This window comes from Mustela putorius, unplaced genomic scaffold (assembly GCF_011764305.1).
Source record: "Mustela putorius furo isolate JIRA1106 unplaced genomic scaffold, ASM1176430v1.1 tig00000145_pilon_pilon_pilon, whole genome shotgun sequence".
NCBI classification, from domain to species: Eukaryota; Metazoa; Chordata; class Mammalia; order Carnivora; family Mustelidae; genus Mustela; species Mustela putorius.
The window spans coordinates 12665375-12690204 of record NW_025421294.1 but is presented as its reverse complement, the minus strand read 5'-3'; the positions used below and the strand labels follow the sequence as shown (position 1 = coordinate 12690204).

The window sequence follows — 24830 nt, the reverse complement described above, 5'->3', positions numbered from 1 at the left end:
CACCTTGTAGCTGAAGTAGCCATAGAGGATAAATGAATAAATGGGTATGGCTGTGTTCTGGTAAAACTTTATTTACAAAAGTTGGTACAGGCTAATGTGATCCCCTTATAGTATGCTAATACCTGCTCTCTATTCAAGTGACTTTACTTCTGAGAAAACTATGGTAAAAAGAAAATGTATAATGTAGAAGAAGTGGGCACAAAAATGTTTCTGCTGGTTTCTTAAAAGGTGAAAATAGAGAAACAATTCATGCCCAGCAATAAAAGAATGCTAAAGTCAGAAAAGTATTTGAGGGGTGCCTGAGTGGCTTAGTTGTTAAGTGTCTGCCTGCAGCTCAGGTCATGATCCCAGGGTCCTGGAATCCAGCCCCACATGGGTCTCCCTGCTCAGTGGGAGGCCTGCTTCGCCCTCTCCCACTCCTCCTACTTGTGTTCCCTCTTTTGCTGTCTCTTTCTTTGTCAAATAAATAAAGTCTTAAAAATTAAAAAACTTTGAAAAAAAAAAAGAAAAGCATTTGTTTGATAAGTTATACTTGCAATTGGACTAAATTGTGGAATTTTATTTTTTTCTTCTAAGTCATTTGAATAAGCTATTTTTGGTGTAATTTGAAAGTTACTTGACCTGGGATCATCTCTGCCATTCATATGTTTATTATAGACTGTTGTACAAGTGATTTCTGCCATGTATCTGTTCATTTTTATCATTACCACATATATATTTTGACAGCACTTCCCCATTCCACATAGCTCCATAATTATGAAAAGAGATAAAGAGAAGAGGCAAATAATCAGGAGGGGAAGAGACTAGTATGTGTGCCTTCACCTCAGGAATCATGCATCATGACTTTGTTGCACCCGTTTGTTCAGCTTTTATTAAAGTTTTTTAAGCAAACTGTTACTTTGCTGTCATCCAGACTGTTTTTCAGGAACTATAGCTTAAGGTTGTAGAAGTGTAATATTAGGCCCAGAGAAAAGCCTAAGCTTAGTAAAGACTCGAATTTGTTGGGGTAGGCAGAATATGAAATGTTCTCCTCAAATTAAAGCATAGCACAAACTAATTTTAATGGTCTTTGGCAGCTTATTTAACATCTCAGAACCTAGTCTATATACTGTAATGGAAATAATATTGCTGATTTTTAAAAGCCACTCGTGACATCATAAAGGTTCAACAACAATTTATAAAATATAAAACAAAACCCCTCTCTCCAGTCTGAGCTGCATACAAAATAACTACTGTTAACAGTGTAATACAACTTTTAAAAACTGAAATAAAACTCTCCCCTGCATTGTTTTTTTATATACATACACACACTCCTTAGTACTTCTCTCATCTTTGTTTTTTAAACAAATATAAATTTCATGCTTTAAATTTTGATCTGAAACTTTTTTTTTTTTTAATTTTAGATACCAGGATGATTTTCCTGAGTCAGTACAAAAATACACACTACTTTTTTTTATGGCTGTATAAGATAATGTAGATAGGACACAATTTATTTTGCCATTGCCGTAATTAATGGACATTTAGTACACCCAACTTTTTGCCTATTAAATGCAATACATTTGCTTTGTTTATATATTCCAAATGACTCTGTAGGACAGCATTCTAGAAAATAGTTTTTTAGGTCATGCATATGTACATTAAGTAATTTAAGAAATATTAGCAATTCCCTTTCAAAAATTTCAGTTTTTACTCCCACCAGTAGTATATATGAGAACTTGTTTTCCTATGCCAAAATGAAGCCAGATGTTACCAACTTACACAATTTGTGTCAACCAGATTATTTAAAAAAAAGATACAGTTGGATTAATATGCATTTGTAATTCAATTTTCATACTTAATCGGCTATTTGTGTTTTTCATTTCAGTTGCTTTTTTATCTTCTTTGCCCATTTTACTATTGAATTACTAGTATTTTTCTTACTGATTTTTCTTTTATTTATTTTCAGCATAACAGTATTCATTATTTTTTGCACCATACCCAGTGCTCCATGCAATCCATGCCCTCTATAATACCCACCACCTGGTTCCCCCAAACTCCCACCCCCCGCCACTTCAGACCCCTCAGATTGTTTTTCAGAGTCCACAGTCTCTCGTGGTTCACCTCCCCTTCCAATTTCCCCCAACTCCCTTCTCTTCTCTAACACCCCTTGTTCTCCATGCTATTTGTTATGCTCCACAAATAAGTGAAACCATATGATAATTGACACTCTCTGCTTGACTTATTTCACTCAGCATCATCTCTTCCAGTCCCGTCCATGTTGCTACAAAAGTTGGGTATTCGTCCTTTCTGATGGAGGTCCATAGTGTATATGGACCACATCTTCCTTATCCATTCGTCCATTGAAGGGCATCTTGGTTCTTTCCATAGTTTGGCGACTGTGGCCATTGCTGCTATAAACATTGGGGTACAGATGGCCCTTCTTTTCACTACATCTGTATCTTTGGGGTAAATACCCAGTAGTGCAATGGCAGGGTCATAAGGAAGCTCTGTTTTTAATTTCTTGAGGAATCTCCACACTGTCCTCCAAAGAGGCTACGCCAACTTGCATTCCCACCAACAGTTTCTTACTTTTTTTTTTTTTTTAAAGATTTTATTTATTTATTTAACACAGAGAAAGAGAGATCACAAGTAGGCAGAGAGTCAGGCAGAGAGAGAGAGAGAAGCAGGCTCCCCGCTAAGCAAAGAGCCCAATGCGGGGCTTGATCCCAGGACACTAAGATCATGACCTGAGCCGAAGGCAGCGGCTTAATCCACTGAGCCACCCAGGCACCCCTTCTTACTGATTTTTATAAGTACTTTGTGTATTAAGAGTGTTCAAATATATACAGTATACTTTAAATATACACAATAAAGTTGCAGTTTTGCCATATATTGAAATTGTTCTATACAAATTAGAATTCTGTCATGTTTTCTCCCACCATATAGTAGTATATTGTGAGTGTTTTTGTCATTATTTATGAATGTCTTAGATCCTTTTTAAAAGCTTCACAGTGTGTGATGTACTATTTTTTTTAACCTTTTGATGTTCATTTGGTTTTTTCCTTTATGCTAAATAATACTGCAGTGAAGATATACAGATACAGATACAGATATTCATTATTCTGTTTCCTTATGATACATTCCTGGAAGTCTAATTGAAGGGCTTTGCTTATTAACAATGTGACGTATGTTTTAGCTTAGTTTCTAGGAAAGTTGAACCAGTTTATAGACCCACAAAAAGCACCTGTGATGGGCCTTCAGACTTAAGAATAGATGAGCTCTAAGGTCCTTTTCAATGATCGAAATCTTGAATCTGTTGGCATATCACATTTCCATAAGTCAAACCTTATAGTAGTTGTTGAAAAGGTACAACTGCAGAATTTTGGGGCTACATAGGTCTCTAAGATTATACTTCATATTTTGAATTGTATTCATAGCAAGAAAAGGTTAACACATACCCATAATCTATAAATATTAGTGGTGTGACTCTTACTTAAAATTCGTCTATAGCAATAGAAGAAATAAATATTTCTCAAATAGTTCTATAGAAGATGCTCCTAACAAGAATTTCTTTTTTTTTTTATTAAGATTTTTATTTATTTATCAGAGAGAGAGAGGGAAGAGAGCGAGCACAGGCAGACAGAACGGCAGGCAGAGGTAGAGGGAGAAGCAGGCTTCCCGCTGAGCAAGGAGCCCGATGTGGGACTCGATCCCAGGACGCTGGGATCATGACCTGAGCCGAAGGCAGCTGCTTAACCAACTGAGCCACCCAGGCGTCCCCTAACAAGAATTTCTAATGAGTTTTTTTTTCGTATTGTAAAGAATCCAAAATTGTTTTTAGCTGTGGTGTTAATTCTGCATTATATTCTTTGGCATTTAATGCTTTCCTTTCTCCTTCCTCACAGTATAAAAGATGAGGAGGAACAGATGTGTCCTATATGCTTGTTGGGCATGCTTGATGAAGAGAGTCTTACCGTGTGTGAAGATGGCTGCAGGAACAAGCTGCATCATCACTGCATGTCAATCTGTATGTGGCTCTTTTTCTCCCTGTGCCTACTCAGCATGGTTACTTTAGGAGTTAACTATATTCTTTAGGATTTTAACATGACTTTTGGGGAGACTGGGGAGAGAAGAAAAGAAGTATATCTAGGTCCTTATGTAAAGTTTTCAGTGAAATGGAGTTGAGGATCTCTTAGGACATGAGCTTTGTGGAAAAAAAAAAAATGTAATGTGGGGTGATACATGTAGTAATGGAAGGCATGCACAGGATTGAAAACATATTTCTTACCTGGAAAGTGTACGTGGAGGTGAGGAGGTAGAAGACCTGGGCAGGCATGACAGGGTAACATGAAAGCAAGTTTTGGAATGACTTTACCAGGTAATCAAGTGAGCAGAATGTTCTAAAAAACAGTTAGCAAAATACATGCTGTAACTAAAAAAAAGCATATGCAAAAGGTACGTGCATCAAAATAATTTTACCTCTTGTGTTTGCCTGCTTCAGGTAAATACATCAAAGTATTTTTTGAGGTTCCTTCGCTATTAGCAGCAATTATTACATACAAACCATTAGCAGCAATTATTACATACAACTAATGTTAAGTATTTATATTTTTTGAAGTTTTTTTCCTCTAATTTTTCAGGGGCAGAAGAATGTAGAAGAAATAGAGAACCTTTGATATGTCCTCTTTGTAGGTCTAAGTGGAGATCTCATGATTTCTACAGGTAACAGTTTTTGCATTAATGATGTAGACCTGTTTAATAAAAAATAAAAATGTTCTGGAAGTGTTACTAAATTTTTTAACAAACTTTTGTTAATTTTTCATTTAGCCACGAGCTGTCAAGCCCTGTGGATTCCCCTTCTTCCCTGCGAGCTGCACAGCAGCAAACAGTACATCAGCAATCTTTGGCTGGATCCCAACGGAGGAGTCAGGAGAGCAATTTTAACCTTACACATTATGGAACTCAGCAGATTCCCCCTGCTTACAAAGATTTAGCTGAGCCATGGATTCAGGTAAATAGTTTTTATTCTTCATTTCTCAAATAAACCTTTATAGACCAATTAATGTAGCTACCTCCAGTTGTTCTAATTTAAGAAAGTACTTTTGCTTGCCTCCATCATGACTGATAATTTGACTGAAAAATTTACCTCTGGTATTAACACTCATCTGCTTATTAAAGAGTTTAAACTTGGAACATTGTTGGAGTCTCACCTCCCATCTCTAGAAAAATCTCTTTCGGGACCATCAGACATCAGGATTATCTAAGGATAGAGGCTAGACTCCTTCAATGCTAACTTGTTCAAATGTTTAATCCCATTTCTACGAAGAATTTTCTGTCATTTTTCTTTTTATTACCATTTAAACTCAGTTTCTATTTTCTGTATCCTCATGGCATATAGTAGGTGCTAAATTGCTGAGTGGATTAATAAGAAAAAAAAATAGAGCTTTTGCCTTATATTAGCCATTTTTATTTGAAAGGGCAGTTTCCATTTTTACTTTCCATTTTTACTTTCTCTTCTGATGAAATCTTTTCTTACTCGGTAAATTGGAATTTCTGTTAGTTGGTTGGTTGGATTCTAGTGATTTTCTTTGTTGTCTGCTTAGTCTATTATTTTTTATAAACGATGTCTCCAGTAGACAGTAGTAAAGTAAAATGTTTTTAATAAACTGTTAAATTCTTTTTAATACTATTAAATTTGTAAACAGACACACTGACTCATTCAGTTTGTATGTCATTAGGATTTCCTTTTTCTTTTTAATGACTATTATAGTCCTGCAGCTTTTGAATTCTTTTCTTAGTATGTAAGTAACCTATCATGAATCTAATAAAATTTGGAAACAAAAAACATAACCTTATTTATCTCGTTCATTAATGGTATTGAACATAGGCCCTTACCCTGCCCCTTCATGAGTCCTCAAGAGAATTCTCAAAGTTGGTACTCAGGGGCTAGGGATACCATTCTTTCATGGTTTTTTTGTTGTTGTTTTTGTTTATTTTGCAATACCTGTGTTTTGGTATTTTGTTTTTTATTTTATTTTTTCAGTGTTCCAAGATTCATTGTTTATGGATGCCATTCTTTCAGGGCAGTGGTGTAGTCAGTTTTGCTTAAGCTTTAGGCTGGACTATGCTATCTACTAGTTTTTTATTAAAAATATGACATAAGACAGATTTAAGACTTACGTCATGGTATGTTATTTAACACTGCATGCCAGGCATAAGTTGACTATTTTGGTTGATTTATTCTCCTTTAGTGTCACCTTGTAATGGAACACATTTAAATAAATCATCATTTATTTGCCCTAAAAATTCAGAAATTTTCATCTCTAAAATCAGAAAATTTTCATAAGATAAGTTATCTTGGGTCCTAAGTTTACTTTTAACTAATTGGCCCATAATTTCAACACCATGTACCCTTTCTTTGCAGGCACGGTGATTTGCTGATTTGAACACAAGTTTTTTTCTTGAGATTTTTCTACTCCTTAGTTGTAGTTCCATCTGTTTTGTTGAGGGTATTTTTTTCCCTTAACCTTTTTCTGCAAGACAAAAATCACATTTAAAGTTTTTGACTTAACCACTGTCATCTGTAGGAGAAATACTCTGTATCTCTTTGGACACTCCATTGCCTTTTTTGATTTGGCTTTATCTTGCTTCAGTTTTTTTCTCTGTAACTAACCTTAATAAAAAGTTGGGGTTCTAAACAGATTTTTTTTTTTTGTCATAAGTATAACAGTACAAAAACATATACGTATCCATCTAATTACTTAATGAAGTTCACTCTTAATTTTGTTTACACCAATGAATGTTAAGGAGTTTGGGTAATTACCAGTTAAACTTGAATATAAAATTCCTCCTTCTGATTTTTAAGTGGCTGGGCATAATTTGAAACTGTAGATTGGTGGCGATTTAAGAAATGTACACAATTTTCCTTTAGTACTCAAAAATCATGCTTATTTTCAAATATTTGAGGCTTACCAGTTTTTCTTCACATTGAATTGTTTGTTTGACTACAGGTATTTGGAATGGAACTCGTTGGCTGCTTATTTTCTAGAAACTGGAATATAAGAGAGATGGCTCTCAGGCGTCTTTCCCACGATGTTAGTGGGGCTCTGCTATTGGCAAATGGGGAGAGCACTGGAAATTCTGGGAGCAACGGTAGAAGCAGCCCAAGTGCTGGGGCCAGCGGGTCTTCCCAGACCAGTATCTCAGGAGACGTGGTAGAGGCATGCTGCAACGTTTTGTCAATGGTCTGTGCCGACCCTGTCTACAAAGTGTACGTTGCTGCTTTAGTAAGTAGCTTTATTACATAACAAAAATGGTTTTTGTTTTGTTTAGAACTTGTAGATACCACTCTTAAGATCCAGTGAAAACTACTTTATCTGATTTAATTTTGGAAAAACCAAATTTTTATTCCATAATCCCAAGAAATTGCAGTTTTCTATTTAATCTCTTCATTTGGATTTTACTTGTTTTTTTTGTCTTTGTTTTTTTAAAGATTTTATTTATTTATTTATTTATTTATTTATTTATTTGACAGAAAGAGCACAAGTAGACAGGCAGGCAGAGAGAGGAGGAAGCAGGCTCCCTGCCGAGCAGAGAGCCCAATGCGGGGCTCGATCCCATGACCCCGAGACCAAGACCAGAGCCAAAGACAGAGGCTTTAACCCACTGAGCCACCCAGGCGCCCCTGGATTTTACTTGTTTTAACCTATTCAGGTTTTCTTATATGCTGGTTACTTTTCTCCCCTAAAATAGCCATGTCTTGCTGTTCCTATCTTTAAATCTTCCTAATACCTTACACATGATCAAATTAAAAATGCTTTATGGGATAGCAAGTTCCTTTGATTTTTTTAAAAAATAATTTGACATTAGACATTAAGGAGAACTAATTATTAATAAACATTGTTGTATGGAAATTCAGGATCGTTTTCACAGAGGAGGGTTCCATGACATAGATAACTGAGTTGTTTTTCTAGTTGAAGCTGTTAAAAGTTGTCTTTCTTGAGTGGGATGGAATGAGGAGGTTGTTTAATTTGTAATTTTGGAGGCTAACTTGACTTTCTCCATTTTAAGTATATATATCTTTTAGAACAGGATTTCTCAACCTCAGCACTCTTGACATTAAGCCAGATAAGTATTTGTTGGGGGCAAGGGTGCTGTCTTGTACACTGTATGATGTTTAGCACCATCCCTGGCTTCTACCCACTAGGTATCAGTAGCAAACCTCTCTTCTCCCTCCCATCTCCTTCATGACAGCCAAGAATGTCTCCAGGCATTGCTGAGTGTCCCTGAGGGTCAGAATTGCCCCATTTCATGACGACTGCTTTAGAATAATTCTTACCTAGTTCTTTCTTCTTTTAACTAGGCTCCAAGCTCAGGTTTTTTAAAACTCCTTAATCTCTCTGCCTCTACCCTCAGTCTTCTTGTAATCCATCCTGTAAGAACTATGCCCAGTGAATCTTCTTTTTGAGAGGTAATATAGCCTGATGGTTATGAACATGAATTTGGAGTTAGAACTGAGTGATTTCATAACTTACCATCCTAACTGGGGTACTTGAATAATCTGCTAGTTAAACTGGGACTAGCCTAGGCAATCTGAACATAAGATCAAGATTATGGAGACTTTAATTGAAATTCTGGTTCTTCCACTTGCTGGCAGTGTCACTTTAGGACTCATTAAATTTCAACTTTCTCACATAAAATAATGAAAATATTACCTGTTAGGTTTGAAATGAGATTGTGTAAAACCTCTAGCCATAAAGTGTGGCACATTGTAAGAACACTGATTATATAGTAGCCATCAGTATTCCTTAAAGACCACTTTGGTTATTGCCTGGGTTAGAAACCCTTAGAGGATTAGCAGCATTTCCAAAAGCATATTCTATGGCAGTTTGGCAGGATTATGAAAACTTCCCCTGAAGGAAGAGTTCTCTGTTCAGTTAAAATTGATGAGCAGTGAATTACACAAGTTAAGCGGGTCTGTACCCTGCAAGGCTTCTAGGAACCTTCAGTAAAATAATGTACATTAGGAATTTATAAGAACAAGAAGTAGAATGCATTATTTCCCAAACTATCTTACCATGGTCTGGTTTTTTCATGTAGAATATCCAGGGACCAGCATACTATAAAGACCAATGTTTTTGGCCCAACTTTTTACCTCTTTTTCTTACTGTTTTCCAACACAAACCTACTTGACTGTTCAAAGTACTGCCTTACTGTCTGGTTGTTTCTTCCTAAGTTCAGACGGTTTCCCATCTAGCTTGTGAACTGTGGAGTGAAAGGACTCTGAGAATCAGACTATACTCTTGATTCCTCTATAATTACTTAGTGTGCCATGCACAGTGGAAGCAGAAATGGCTCCATCCCTTAAAGCTCTCCATTCTCTTTCTCCCTTCCCTTTGTCCTTCCTGTTTTCCCCTCCCTTCCCTTGCCATATACAGTTCTTCGCTGAACCACTGGAGGGTTATTTGTGGGCATCACGACATGACATTTTAGCTCCAATATTTTAGCGGGTAGCTTTTAAGAACAAATACATTCTTCTGTATAACCACAATGCAATCAGCAGACTCAGGAAATTTAGCATTAATAACAGTATTATTATGTACTTATGAAGTCCATATTCAGATATCCCGTTGTTGCAACAGTGTCCTTTATAGCTAAGCCACAGACTTTACTCAGTTTTTACCAAATTTTCCATTAATGTCTTTTTTGTTCCAGGACCTAGTCCAGAAACTCACATTGCATTTAGTTAACTGTACTCCCTTAATCTCTTCCTATCTGTGACAGTTCCTTAGTCTTTCCTTGACTTGGATACATCTTGACATTTTTTGAAGTGTGCTGGCCACTTATTTTGAAGAATGTCCCTCATTTTGGGTTTATCTGGTATTTTCTCATGATTTGATAGAGTTTATGCATTTTCATAAGAATATGAGAGGTTGGGGTGCCTCGTTGGCTCTGTCGGTTAGGCATCTGCCTTTGGCTCAGGTCAAGATTCCAGGGTGCTGGGATAGAGCCCCACATTGGGCTTTCTGCTTAGCGGGGAACCTGCCTCTCTCCTTCTCCCTCTGCCTGCTGCTCACCCTGCTTGTGTTCTCTGTCAAATAAATAAAACCTTTAAAACAAAAAAAAAACAAAAAAAAAAACAGAAGGAATACAAGAGGCGATGTGCCATTCTTAGTGCACTGTATCAAAGGATATATGATGTTGATCTGGCTTATTATTGGTGATGCTGTCTTTCATCATTTGGTTAAGGAGATGTTTATTGGGTTTCTTGCTATAAAATTACTATAATAAATGTCTTAGGGGAGATACTTTGAGGCTGCAGATATCCTCTATTTCTCTTAAGAATTTTGCCCACTGATTTTAGCATTTGTCAGTGGATCTTGCCTATAGCAGTTATTATTATAGTGTTCTAACAGTGATTTTCTATTTCCCTTATTTCTTCTATATTAATTAATTGGGATTTTTCTATCAAGAGGAACAAACTTTCTCTTCTCCCCCCATTTATGTATTTATTCAGTTTTTAAATTTATACCAATATAGACTGATGGGTATTTATTTTATCTGTGGATTATAATCCAGTACTATCATCATTTATTTTGTTGCTTATATTATTTGAGCTTTGGCCATTAGAAGCTCTTTTTTAACTTACTTTAAAATTCATTCTTCAAAATTTGCAGAAATAGTTCAAGAGTTTCCTTATACCCCACAGTTTATTCATATATGTATATATGTGTATGTGTGTGTGTGTGTATGTGTATAATGGATTATTTATTTATAAATATATCATGGATTATTTATGGATTACAGTCCTTTCCTATCATAATTTATTTTATTAAATGGTCTCAGATTATGCCAGGGTCTCTTATGCTTTTCAAATGCAGTTAAACTGACCTTCAGTTTTTTCTTCCCAGAAAACATTGAGAGCCATGCTAGTATATACCCCTTGCCATAGTTTGGCAGAAAGAATCAAACTGCAGAGACTTCTCCGGCCAGTTGTAGACACCATCCTAGTCAAGTGTGCAGATGCCAATAGGTAAGGCCCTACTGATGAACTGCTTCAAACCCTCTTATATTAAAAGCCTAGCAACAAGCCTCACACCTGGTGAGTATTTGATACATGTTTATTAAATGAGGCTTTGAATATTGTTTTCTAATATGAGATTTGAAGTTAAAATTTAACACTTAAAGCTGTTGAACACTAGGGAGAAGGACTAGTGACAAGTAAAAACCAGGCTAAGAAACTGCATGGATAACCATTTTACTGTGTTGTGATTGATTTTCTTTTATCTTAAAGTAATATTCTTAATCTCAAGTCCATTTGAAAGAACAGTAGGTGTTATATACATAATCTTACTTTAGAGAATGAGTTACACAGGATAGGAACCAATAAAATCATTGCATCTGCTTAAAAAACCAAACAGTTCCATATTTGCTGTGTTTTGGAATTTTACTCTATGACAGTTTATGCTAAAAAAAAGAACCACACAGCAACAAATTCCATTTGATCCTGCAATATCCTTAAAAACTGACAAGCAACAAGAGTAATGCTAATTGGAAAGGTAAGGATAGTTAGGTAGAGAAATGAGTCATGATCATAGTAAAAACTAAGCTCTAACTGTGCTTTTATGAGACCAGTGGTTCGCCCACTGCTCCTTTAATGAGCATAGCTAGTGCTAAAGGTCGTTGGGCATTCTTACCTCTTTCAGTCCTGCCCATTTCAGGGGAGGAAGCACTGGATCTCCCATGTGCCTCTGCCATGAAGCATTTGAAGCTCGCTCAGCCCAACTTTTGTCTTCTTTCCTAAGTCACATGATGCAGTTTTAGGTTTGCAGTTGATCTCAAAAACTAGGTGCTTAGATTTGACTTCTCATTTCATGAAGTGTGTGCTTTGCCCCCATTGTTTTCTCCACATAAGCCTATGAACTGAAAGTATTAGAGATGGTCTTGTTGCTTAGAGAGAATACTATAATACCTGGACATTAGGCAGATTAATAAATAATTTGCAAATGCATAGAAAAATTGCTGTTTTTCAGAATCAGAGTATATTTTTCAGAGAATTTCATTGCTTTTGTGGCATTTGTTGTGTTGTGTGCTTTCCCAAATACTAAAATTAGGTTGTTTACTTGGTCCCTTCAGTGACAGAACATTATTCAAAAATACAGTAAAAAGATTTTAAGGTATTTGGAACTCACTCAGGCTAAATAAGAGAAATAAAGGTTTGGATGGGAAGGTTTTGCTTTTAATGCAATAGATTCTTACTGAAAATTCAGAAATCAAAACAAGTATTTTTTATTTTAATGAAATAACCAAAATATGCTTTTTATCTGGTTTGCTATTTAAATCAGTACTTGCTCTTCAAGAGCCACTAGTAAAAGTTCTGTGCTTAACACAAATGAGGTAATGAAATTAACCTTAAATGATGAATATTATTATTTGTAGGAATATTATTAATGTGATTTTAGTGGTGGAAAAGCAAACACATGTGGAAGCTTTTTTCCCCACCTTTTCACATAGCATTACATTACTTTTGTCCTTTTAATGTGCATTTTATCTAAGATCCAAGTCTGATGTTGCTTCTTTTATTTGTAGTCGTACAAGTCAGCTGTCTATATCGACACTGTTGGAATTATGCAAAGGCCAAGCAGGAGAGTTGGCAGTTGGCAGAGAAATACTTAAAGCTGGTAATAACTTTTCACTTAATAATAATGTAGCAGATCTTACCATTTTCCTTCGCCGACTGTCTAATTCTGTAATCTCTGACAGGGCAGTTGTATGGATTTTGGAGTAATTGTGTAAATTGATTGAGTCAGCTAACGTTAGAAATATGAATTAATCTAAGAAATTCTTTCTTTTTTAAACGATTTATTTATCTGAGAGAGCACAGAGGGAGGGGCAGAGGGAGAGGGAACAGACTCTCTGCTGAGCGCATTGCCAGACTTGGGGCTCAATCCTAGGACCCTGAGATGATAACCTGACTCAAACTCAAGAGTCAGCCATTTAAGCAACTGAGTTACCCAGGAAACCCCTAACAAATTTTTAAAATGAATATAATTAGAGTATTGTCCTTGAATGGTGCTATTTTGACCATGTTTTGTTTTAGATTTTAATATCACTGCTTTTCAATTATTTCTGCTTTCCTTTTCACAGGATCCATTGGTATTGGTGGTGTTGATTATGTCTTAAGTTGTATTCTTGGAAACCAAACTGAATCAAACAACTGGCAAGAACTTCTGGGCCGCCTTTGCCTTATAGACAGACTGCTCTTGGAATTTCCTGCTGAATTTTACCCTCATATTGTCAGTACTGATGTTTCACAAGCTGAGCCTGTTGATGTCAGGTAATATTTCTTCTGCAAATAAATTACTTTCTTCTTCTTTCTACTCATCCCCATCCTCCCCGCCAAGGACACATTTTAGATTCATTAAAGACTCAGAAGCTAAAGAACATATATATAGGTTACTAATACCTTAATCTTTGATTGATTAAAAAAACCTCAAGTCTAGGCTATTTAATTAAAATTTAATAGATCCTTTGTTCTGAAATGACTTTTTTTCAGTGTATAAGCTTTAAACTCTAGTACCTTTCTTATTTGCATATAGTTTGCAGTAATTTTGACTTGTCTAGTAATTGAATTTTTTTTTTCTTTCAGGTATAAAAAGCTGCTGTCCCTCTTAACCTTTGCTTTGCAGTCCATTGATAATTCCCACTCAATGGTTGGTAAACTCTCCCGAAGGATATATCTGAGTTCCGCAAGAATGGTTACTGCAGTCCCCCACGTATTTTCAAAACTATTAGAAATGCTGAATGTTTCCAGTTCCACTCATTTTACCAGGATGCGTCGTCGTTTGATAGCTATTGCAGATGAGGTGGAAATTGCTGAGGCCATCCAGCTAGGCGTAGGAGACGCTTTGGAGGATCGACATGACAGCTTTTTACAGGTGGCTGTCCCAACCAGTTACCCAGAAACCACAGAGAACAGCTCCCTTGAGCACACAGACCATTTAGAGAAAACTGGAAAAGGACTATGTGCTACAAAACTGAGTGCCACTTCAGAGGACATTACTGACAGACTGGGCAGCATTTCAGTAGGACTTCCCAGTTCAACAACAATGGAGCAACCAAAGCCAATGGTTCAAACAAAAGGCAGACCCCACAGTCAGTGTTTGAACACCTCTCCTTTATCTCATCATTCCCCATTAATGTTTCCACCCTTGTCAACTCCTCCTTCATCTGCCCCCTCTGCACCAACTGGCACTGGAACGGATGTCTCTAAGCATAGACCTCAGGGATTCATTCCCTGCAAAATACCTTCCGCATCTCCTCAGACACAGCGAAAATTTTCTCTACAGTTCCAGAGAAACTGTTCGGAAAACAGAGACTCAGATAAATCTTCCCCCATCTTTACTCAGTCCAGACCCCTGCCCTCTAGTAATATACACAGGCCAAAGCCATCTCGACCTTCCCCAGGTAATTCAAGTAAACAGGGAGAGGTCTCAAAGAATAGCATGACACTTGATCTGAACAGTACTGCCAAATGTGAGGACAGCTTTGGCAGCAGCAATAGCAGTAATGCTGTCATACCCAGTGATGAGACAGTGTTCACCCCAGTAGAAGAGAAATGCAGACTAGATGTCAATACAGAGCTCAACTCCAGTATTGAGGACCTTCTTGAAGCATCTATGCCTTCAAGTGATACAACAGTAACTTTTAAGTCAGAAGTTGCTGTGCTCTCCCCTGAAAAGGATGAAAATGATGATACCTACAAAGATGACGTGAATCATAATCAAAAATGCAAAGAAAAGATGGAAGCTGAAGAAGAAGAAGCTTTAGCAATTGCCATGGCAATGTCAGCGTCTCAGGATGCCCTCCCCATAGTTCCTCAACTACAAGTTGAAAATGGAGAAGATATCATCATTATTCAACAGGATGTAAGTATAGTCTTGAAGTTATTAGAGTTTCCTTGCACCAAGCTAAAAGAAACTTAACTCAGAAACGATGCTTTTCACATGAGTTAATTGTGAGAAGCAGTTTTTCACATAGAGTTATACAGCAGTTTTTAAATTGTTGCTTGACCACAAACACTACTTGCCTATTTCAAAGGCATTTCTGTAATGGTGATCCCTTCTGCATTTGACATTGGTCACCGACACTGTCCCTACAGAGGTCAACTTTATAGATGGTCTGAGAAGCCAGACCAAGCAAGAATAGTATTTTGCCAGGCTGATTTCACAAACTCTTCCTCTTTTAACCTAACAGTAAAAAGATTGCTTTCATTTAATATGTAGACACCAGAAACTCTACCAGGACATACCAAAGCAAAACAACCTTACAGAGAAGACACTGAATGGCTGAAGGGTCAGCAGATAGGCCTTGGAGCATTTTCTTCCTGTTACCAGGCTCAAGATGTGGGAACTGGAACATTAATGGCTGTTAAACAGGTAAATACCTAGTGAGCACATAAATGACTTAAATTATAGAAATGAAGCATGAGCAAATAAGAAAAATAAAGGATATGTTCCAGTGTGTATATGCTTTAGTTCTTTTTCAGACACCTAAATTTCAAAGTAAATACTGCCAAAGCACCAAAAGCATCATGGATTCTAATGGAAAGCTGAAGCATGATTTATTTTAATGAGCTGCAGAAATGTCCCCTGATAGTCTTCTTTCTTTCTTTCTTTTTAAAATTTCATATATTTATTTGGGAGCAGGGGAGGCATGAGTTGGGGGAGGGACAGAGGCAGAGGGAGAAGGAGAAGCATCCTCCTCCCCTAATGAGCAAGGAGCCTGATAGGGAACCGCTCCCAGGACCCTGAAATCATGACCCAAGCCGAAGGCAAATGCTCAACCAACTAAGCCACCCAGGTGCTCCTGAAAGTATAGTCTTAAAGCATGATTATGTAAAATGCAGCACCAAGATGGGCCTCATAGAGGTTGTTTTTGGTTGTGCTTTATTTTTTTTTTAAAGATTATTTATTTATTTGACAGAGAGATGAGATCACAATCAGGCAGAGAAGCAGACAGAGGGGGAGGGGGAAGCAGGCTCCCTGCTGAGCAGAGAGCCCAATGCAGGCCTCAGTCCCAGGACCCTGGGATCATGATCTGAGCTGAAGGTGGAGGCTTAACCCACTGAGCCACCCAGTTGCCCCTGGTTGTGCTTTTTATAAACAAGAGTTGTGATTTCATACTCCTTTTACCCATGTAACCTGTGCAGCAGCATCTTGGGATCTCTAGTTTACTTTTTATGAACATCCTGATCAAAAGAAGAAAATTAAAATAAAGCTTTCATTTTTAAATTATGTTGGTTCTTCTATGAATGGGCTTTTCTTATTCCATCTTTGGACAGTTTGGGAGGACTGGCTACATCCCAGTTTTTTCCCTTTTTCTGATATTTCATTGCTTCTTAAGCTAGACTCTCTTTTCTTTCTAAGAGTTTGATTTTTTTTTTAATGGAGTATCTACATATTAGCATAAATGTTAACTCCTGTTAATCTATAACTGATTTGAAATTGTCCACTTTAGATCAGATTGTTAATAAAGTTTATAAATAGAAATTCGTCAGAATTCAAAACTTTATAAACATGGTTATTGAAACAGGTGACATATGTCAGAAATACATCTTCTGAGCAAGAGGAAGTAGTGGAAGCATTAAGAGAAGAGATCAGAATGATGAGCCATTTGAATCATCCCAACATCATTAGGATGTTGGGAGCCACATGTGAGAAAAGCAATTATAATCTCTTCATCGAATGGATGGCAGGTATGTTCCTGTTTTAAATTGCCAGTAATAGCACATGAATTTAACTTTCTGGCTAATACTAAATTTAAGAAAAACAGCTTATTTTTAAAACACTTATTTTTAGTAAGTAGTTGCGTTTCTAAAAGCAAATCACCCCTAACATAATATAAACCGGAAATACTTTGTTGCAGCAAAACAAAGTGTACCGAGTAATAGTACAAAGCTCTCAAAGAGTGAGGAGAGCCAAGAGTATTGGGTTGCCCATTTTATCTTACATTTAAATATAAATAAGATATTCATTGTCTCTACCTTTCAGACTTTTTCAGTGTTCCTTTTTAAATGATTTTGTAGCACTGTTTTACAGGAATAATTTTTTAAAGACCTGCTTATGTGTAAGAGCCATATTTTTCCAGATAGCCATCATTAGTTAGACAGATTTGAGATGTTTTAATGTGACAATATAAAAATGAAATTAAGATATAACTTGGAAAAATTATTGTAGGCAAACTAGCACTGAAGCATAAAGTTGAATCTTGTCATCTACTTGAACAAATAAAAACTGAATTTTATGTAGTATCATATTGTACATACAGTAGAACAAGTAACTTGGGATATAATGAATGAACAAATGCTTTGTTTAGCATCTTAGATTTTTTTGCATCTGAAGGAGTGTGTTGCTGTTTACATATCTGTTCTTTGGTATGTTCCCTGATGTTGGTTGTAGCTGTGTAGATTGTTGTTTTTAGGTTGACTATTTTAAATACTTCTCAGTGTGAGGTTTATTGAGCTTGTGACCTGTCCCAGGTCAGAGCTAGTAAATAGTAGAGTATGAAGCTTCTTGCTGGCTCTTCTGGTCTGGCTTCTCTCTACCTTCTGCAAAATAACATGTTAGCACTCTTAAGTCTTACTAAGAAAGGTATTTTGTATATCTTGGTCAAAAAGAGAGGTGAATGGTACATTGCAGAATAGTTCCATCCAAAATTGTTAAGTTTCAAAGCTTTCTGAAATCTTGACCTTCCAAAAAACTAGGTCATGAAAGTTGGATGAAAATGTCTAATGGATAGGTTTTGAGATCCCTGGAATATATTAGTTTTAAAATCCATTTCACTTCTGGTGCAGAGTATAAATTTAATATTTCATATTGAACATGAGGTCTGGCACAAGAATATGTAACCTAAGTGTAATAAAATTGTTTTAATTTTGGCTCGAGTTTATGATAATTATTATATTTGTCTTATAGGGGGATCTGTGGCTCATTTGCTCAGTAAATATGGAGCCTTCAAGGAATCAGTAGTTATTAATTATACTGAACAGTTACTTCGTGGCCTTTCATATCTCCATGAAAACCAGATCATTCATAGAGATGTCAAAGGTAGGTATTCTTTTAATTACTACCCACTACCAATAAATAGAAACACATGTAGTTTTATAACTTGGACCTTTGTTGATAGTTTCTACCTTGAAACTATGGGGTTTCAAGTTAGAAACTTGGGGTTGTTTCTCCTGAGTAACTCAAATCACTAGAATTAATAGAAGTGAAAGGAACCTGTGGAGTCATGTAATCTGCCTTCCTTGGAGAGACTGATTTTTCCAGTCCTACTGCTAATTGATGGCAAATCAGGTATAAAAATTTCCTGATTTCCTATCTTGGTCTCATGACCTCCTACCTCCCCAAAAGCTCCTGTTCCTGGCTTTATTTAGAATAATTGGGATGTCATGTACTTCTTTTGAGAAAAATCCTTTCAAATCTTTTGCAGTTCATCTTATTAAGAACAACGTTGGCTTTCTGACATGAATGTCTATGGCTCGTATTTGATATAACATACTCAAGTAATTTTATAACATTAATGTTTTATAAGTTAGAATTGTGAAATTCCTGTATATTTTCAGTTGGTCTAGTGAGTGTGTTTCAGTAGGACTTTGTCTTAAAATGGAAACTACACTAAAATTTTAACTTCGAGGGAAGATTTTTGATGGGAATCACTATATTAAAGGTTTTTAGCACTTTTTATTAAATGTCTGCCTTTATTTCCTTCTGCCTCGTTACTTTGATCTTCCCTCTGAGGATTTGGATTTTATTTATTTTGCACTATTGATACCTCTGTGCCTTTAGCAAGAATGAAATGAATTCAGAGAGGAGATTTTTCTGAACCCTTCCATGTCTACTTCCTTTGTTACGTCCTATTTTGTAGTATCTTACTGAGTTTCTAATCTGTTCTTTTGTTTTTAACATACAAGGTCATTTGCTATTTCTTTTGACAGGTGCCAATTTGCTAATTGACAGCACAGGTCAGAGACTGAGAATTGCAGATTTCGGAGCTGCAGCCAGGTTGGCATCAAAAGGAACTGGTGCAGGAGAGTTTCAGGGACAGTTATTGGGGACAATTGCATTTATGGCACCTGAGGTGAGAAGCAGCTTTGAGTGTGATGAAAGAAAATACCTGGAGTTCTAGGTGACAGAATTAGAGCAAATTAGTTTGCAGTGTTATTCAGTATATGCTTACAAATTAGAAACATATAGCTCTAAAAATAAGGTTTTAATTATATCCTTGATTTCAGAACCCTTAATCCTTGCCTTTCCATCTTTGTCTTGACAACATTTTAAAAGGCAGGTTGTAATAGTTTGCTTATAAGACTATTTCTAACAAAGAATTTTGGGGTGATATGTACTACTGTTTTGTAGTACACCCAAAGCACACATAATAGGAATCTCAACAGTTGGTCTCTCCTGTTCCAAAGGGAGGTGAGCACAGAGAAGCTGGTCTTAGTAGCAGTGGAAGAAGTGTAACTAAGCACTGCTGTTCTGAATCAGGCTTCATCTATTGTGTTCCAAACTCTTCGTGTTTACATGTGGTGATCACTTACTTGTCCTCTGGCCACTTGGTTTACTTAAGTGCACTGGGGGTGCTTGGAAATTCTGTGATACGTCTCTTTCTTTCATTATCTCAGAATTCTCCAAAATACTTTTGTGCCACATAGGAGATTAATAAGTTTATTGATGAAATAAATGAGACATCAGGGTAGTCCGTGGAGTTACCATTGTTTTGATCTGAAATTAAAAAAAGCTAGGATCTATAACTACAGAACATCTTTCTCTTTTTTTAATGAGTAATATTTCCAAATCACCTTCCATTTTAGGTACTAAGAGGTCAGCAGTATGGTAGGAGCTGTGACGTATGGAGTGTTGGCTGTGCCATTATAGAAATGGCTTGTGCTAAACCACCTTGGAATGCAGAAAAACACTCCAATCATCTTGCTTTGATATTTAAGGTAACTGATAGAAAAATTACTTCTTTCTGCTAAAATTGGCAGGAGACAGATTTTCATGGATTCTCCTTAACTCTCAATCTCAGGTGAAAGCATATCCTCTTTGAAATAAATATGCATGTGTACATCTCCAGGAATTTATATGGTGTGGTGAATATGGGCAGCAAATACAGTCAGTCCTCATTTTTCACAATAGTAAGCCTCTATAAAGTCACTTGGAACAATGAGTTAGCAAACGATAAATCATTGTTCCTAGGTGAAATACATAAATGGATGTATCCAACTTTCAAAGGTAAGAACATAGAGCTTTTTATGTACACAATCTGCCAATTTTTAAAATCAGATTTACTCTTTGGTGTATTTTAAAAAATTATATTTGAATCAGGTACCAAATCCTATTTGTTCTACCTTTCTGACAACGCTCAAATCCACTCTGTCCATTTCCAGCAGAGAAGAGTATCATAGTTGAGATTTTTAGCTTTTGATCAGACACGTACTAGTTAAAAGCTTGGGCTCTGACATGTGCTAGTTAAAAGCTTGGGCTCTGATGGGGGATGGGGTAACTGGGTGATGGACATTGGGAAGGGTATGTATACGTTGTCATGAACACTGGATACTATATAAGACTGATGAATCACAGACATGTACCCCTGTAACAAATACTTCTGTGTTAATTAATTGAATTTAAGTTAAACAAAAAAAGCAGCTTGGACTCTGGAGTGATACAGACATGGTTTCAAACCACAGTCTAGCCTTTAATAGCCCTGTCACTAGGGGAATGACTAACTTAATCTACCCTGTTTTTTTGGTTGTAAAATGGGTGTAATGACAGCACCTACTTCATGGGATTATCTCTGGGCCTGAGTAAAGCAAAGTCTACTGCATTGGCACCCCAGCACCTCCCAGCTGCCATAACTGCCTCTGGTTCTTCCCATACTTAGAGACCTTCCTCCTTTGGTGCAGCTGTGTGTCTGATGTACAAAATGGGCAGGTGTGGTCTTTCTCACTTTGAATAGCTCTTTGTGCCGCATAATAGAAAATGTAGGAGAGCGAATAGTATAAATACTTTACCTACCTGTCTAACCATTTTGATGCTCTCATCCGTGTTCATTTGAGACAATAAGGGAAACGCATAGATCCATCTGCTCAGGATGTATTTGGTCAAATTCTAAAAATCCTAAAATTTGAAGGTTCTTGGAGGAAGCCTCCCATCTGGCTGGTGAGTTTTCCCATAAATTGTGTCAGAAGAAAGTCCACACACTTAAGCTTCCATTCTGTGCACAAGATCCGTGTGTACTACAGAGTTCCGACCATGCAAGGTGTCAACATACTGGTGGTTTTTCTTATAGATTGCAAGTGCAACTACTGCTCCATCGATCCCTTCACATTTGTCTCCTGGTTTACGAGATGTGGCTCTTCGGTGTTTAGAACTTCAACCTCAGGACCGACCTCCGTCAAGAGAGCTACTGAAGCATCCAGTCTTCCGTACTACTTGGTAGCCAATTACAGACTCTGATGGAGACAGGTTGCTCAACAAGGCAAAACTTTTGTGGGGAACCACGCTGATAATCTGCTGGCCTTCATGCCACTGAACAGCTATGAACAGGACCAGTGGGGAACCCTTACCTAAGTATGTGATTGACAAATCATGATCTGTACCTAAGCTTAGTATGCAAAAGCCCACAATTTGTGCAGAAACTGTAAACCGTGCCTTTCAAAGAACTGGCCATAGGTAAACAGGAAAACAGTGAAGTTTGCATGACTAACAGAAGCGTATTTTGGGGTTTTTTTTTTTGGAGCACTTTTTCAGCAATATTAGCAGCTGAGGGGCTCAGGATCTATTTTAATGTTTGAATTATTCTTCCATTTCATATCGTGATCACAAGCAGGGGGTTCTGCAATTCCGTTCATTTTTTTTTGTCACTGGCTCCCAATCAGTATCTGCCTCTTTTAGGTCAGAATATGCTATAAGTAGCAGTAAATATATTTTTAAAAGTTGATAACTTCTTTATGAACCACAGTTGACCTTTATTTTTTAAATGCCTGGGCAATTGTGGTTCACTGTGCATTTTACTGTTGGCCCATTCATTTCGTTTTTGGATATCATGGTTCTGTATTTTCATTTCACCTTCACTTTTGTTTAATATTCAGGGAAAGGTGAGTTTTTTCAAACAGAAAAAAAAAATAGAACTAGGTGTGAACTAGAGTTTATTAAATATCTTGTTATTGCAAGAGGGTATTTTTTAAAATTCAGATTTAATCTTGTTTGTTTTTAAAATTGGAATATAATGAAATACTACCTTCACTGAGTCAGTCACTGCTTTTTTCATGCAGGTTAAATATAAATTAAGTGAAAATCAACTATTCTCTGTGATGCAGCTCAAAACCAAGATCAAGATGACCTTGAAATTTGATTTTTTTAATGTATTGGTTTCTTTTATAGGAAACATCACACCTTTGAAGTCTTAACTTTGTATGTAACAATCCATCATTCATCATCCATCACCACTTATAATATTAAACTGCTATTTTCCTTCTACCATGCATTCTCTCTTTACAGTAGGCCTGGCTCATAATTAAAGAAATTAACTAATAACTATCGATGAGTAATAGTGTTTTTACAAAATAAATTTTCTTGGAACTCTGAAAACATGTTCAGAAAGAAAAGTGAAATTGAATTTGACTTACACCCTAATTCTTGGTTTTTGCTCAATTATCTAATGGTTTTCATCAGAGTTGAATTCAGATGCATGGAATCCTGAAGGAAAATGGCAGCTCTTTTATCCTTTTTTTGTGACTCTTTAAATATTTAATACAACTTTTTGAGATGAGAAGTTTTAACTCTTCAGAAGCCAGTTGAATTATTGCAGAGTGAAACAGAATTGGTTATTCTCAAAGACTCAGGATAAACTAAATAAGCTATACAGAGTACATTTTAAATGTACATCACAAATTGGAAGTAAAATAAGTTACAAGATAAGTTTACAGAGATATATTGCATATAATTTTTAAAAGGCAGGTTTTTTTGGTTTGGGGTTTTTTGGGTTTTTTTTGTTTTTTTTTTTTTTTTTTTTACGTGAATGTGTCTCTTAGTGAAATTTTACATTCCTTTGTTTTTGGAAGATTGGCAATATTTGAAGAGTTAAAAATAGTACCGAAATGTGAAGTTTGGTAGCTCTAAATGTGTTGTACTTGACTTCCTTTTTTTATTTTCTATCTTTTCTGTGTGTGTGACTACTTAGAACTTTCACAACCCTAATAAGATTGTTTCCAAGTTTCTCATGTGCAAGCTTTAACGGATGCACTCTTGCCATTTTATGTACTGGAAGATCATCACTGGTCAGATTAATACTGTGTCTGACAGAAATGTAAACTGTATAAACTGAGGAACCTCAGCTAATCAGTATTACTTTGTAGATCACCATGCCCACCACATTTCAAACTCAAACTGCCTCTAGATGCAAATCCATTGTTTGAGTTTGTTTGCAGTTCCCTCAGCTTGCTGGTAATTGTGGTGTTTTGTTTTTTGTTTTGTTTTGTTTTCAATGCAAATGTGATATAATATTCTTATTTTCTTTGGATCAAAGCTGGACTGAAAATTGTATTGTGTAATTATTTTTGTGTTCTTAATGTTATTTGGTACTCAAAAGTTGTAAATAATGTCTACTGCTGTTTATTCCAGGTTCTACTACCTCAGGTGTCCTATAGTTCTTCTTCTACCAAAGTTCACTTTCACAATGAAATTATATTTGCTGTGTGACTATGATTCCTAAGACTTCCAGGGCTTAAGGGCTAACTTCTATTAGCACCTTACTGTGTAAGCAAATGTTACAAAAAAAAATCTCTGGGTTAAGAAAATTTGGCTTAAATGTATCCTTTGTTATTTTAAATATATCGAGATATTTTAATTAAAATTTTTACCCCATTGAACCAATTTTATAGTATTTGTACCTATTTTGGTGTTTGTCTTTATAGTAAATAAAAGTTTTTGAACAAAGGTTGGTAATTTTATTTATTTTGCCAGCTGCCCAGTTATGTCCTTTATAGATGAAGGATCCAGACCAAGAGTATGTATTCCTCGTAGTCATCAAGTTTCTTCAGTTTCATTCAATCCAGAATCATTCCTTAGTTTTTTCTTTATGTTCATGACCTTAGTATTTTTTAAGATTACAGGTTTTTGTTTTATAGAGGTCCTCCATTGGAGTTCATCTGGTGCTTCCTCATGACTGGATTTAGCATATGCATTTGTGACAGGAATATCAGAGAGGTGATGCTATGCTCTTCTTGGTGTGTCTTTTTTTTTTTTTTTTTTTCTTTAAGATTTTATTTATTTGAGAGTGAGCAAGAGTGGAGGGAAGGGGGAGCCACAGGAAGGGGAAGCAGCAGATTCCCTGCTGAACAGGGAGCCCAGTGCCGGCTCTTCCTGGTGTCTTATCAGGAGGCACTTCAAAGCCAATTTGTCCCAATGCTGGTGATATTAACAGTGATCATCTGAGTAGGCTTCACCACTGTAAAGTTACCATTTCCCTTTGTAGTTAATATCCAGCTTAGTACGGATGTTAAGTATTTTGTAGAGGTGATACTTTGAGATTACATAGTTTGTTCTTCATTTAACTTTCACTCTCTGCTCTTAGCCTTCTTGAATTCTGAATTATTACTCCGATAGATGCCAAATGGTGATTTTTCTAGTTCTTGCATTCTTTCTGTATTTTGTTAATAGACATTTTGCTATAAGAAGAGCTTTCTCTTCTATTTATTACTCACTTATAAGAATGGTTTTTTGGATTCCTGTACAGTGAGAGAAAATCAATTAACTGTCATCATGTATTAGCTCAAATAGTCATCCTCA

General features: G+C 36.3%; 1 protein-coding gene across 7 annotated transcripts in view; it reads left to right on the top strand.

Moving 5' to 3' along the window:
• Nucleotides 1-23978, top strand: part of MAP3K1 (mitogen-activated protein kinase kinase kinase 1) — an 80097-nt gene extending 56119 nt beyond the window's left edge. For 4 of the 7 annotated variants that reach the window (XM_004744632.3, XM_045075314.1, XM_045075317.1 and 1 more), the window contains exons 7-20: nucleotides 3885-4006; nucleotides 4620-4701; nucleotides 4807-4990; nucleotides 6990-7265; nucleotides 10890-11011; nucleotides 12568-12659; nucleotides 13126-13315; nucleotides 13628-14906; nucleotides 15264-15416; nucleotides 16573-16735; nucleotides 17955-18086; nucleotides 18977-19119; nucleotides 19853-19984; nucleotides 21331-23978. In XM_004744632.3, coding sequence (XP_004744689.2) covers nucleotides 3885-4006; nucleotides 4620-4701; nucleotides 4807-4990; nucleotides 6990-7265; nucleotides 10890-11011; nucleotides 12568-12659; nucleotides 13126-13315; nucleotides 13628-14906; nucleotides 15264-15416; nucleotides 16573-16735; nucleotides 17955-18086; nucleotides 18977-19119; nucleotides 19853-19984; nucleotides 21331-21480 — 3220 coding nt within the window. In that variant the 3' untranslated portion in view covers nucleotides 21481-23978. Of the gene's footprint in view, nucleotides 1-3884; nucleotides 4007-4619; nucleotides 4702-4806; nucleotides 4991-6989; nucleotides 7266-10889; nucleotides 11012-12567; nucleotides 12660-13125; nucleotides 13316-13627; nucleotides 14907-15263; nucleotides 15417-16572; nucleotides 16736-17954; nucleotides 18087-18976; nucleotides 19120-19852; nucleotides 19985-21330 lie in introns of those variants that run through there. The other 3 variants (XR_006605329.1, XR_006605331.1, XR_006605330.1) reach the window with 3 other exon arrangements.
• The last annotated feature ends 852 nt before the right edge of the window (nucleotides 23979-24830 follow it).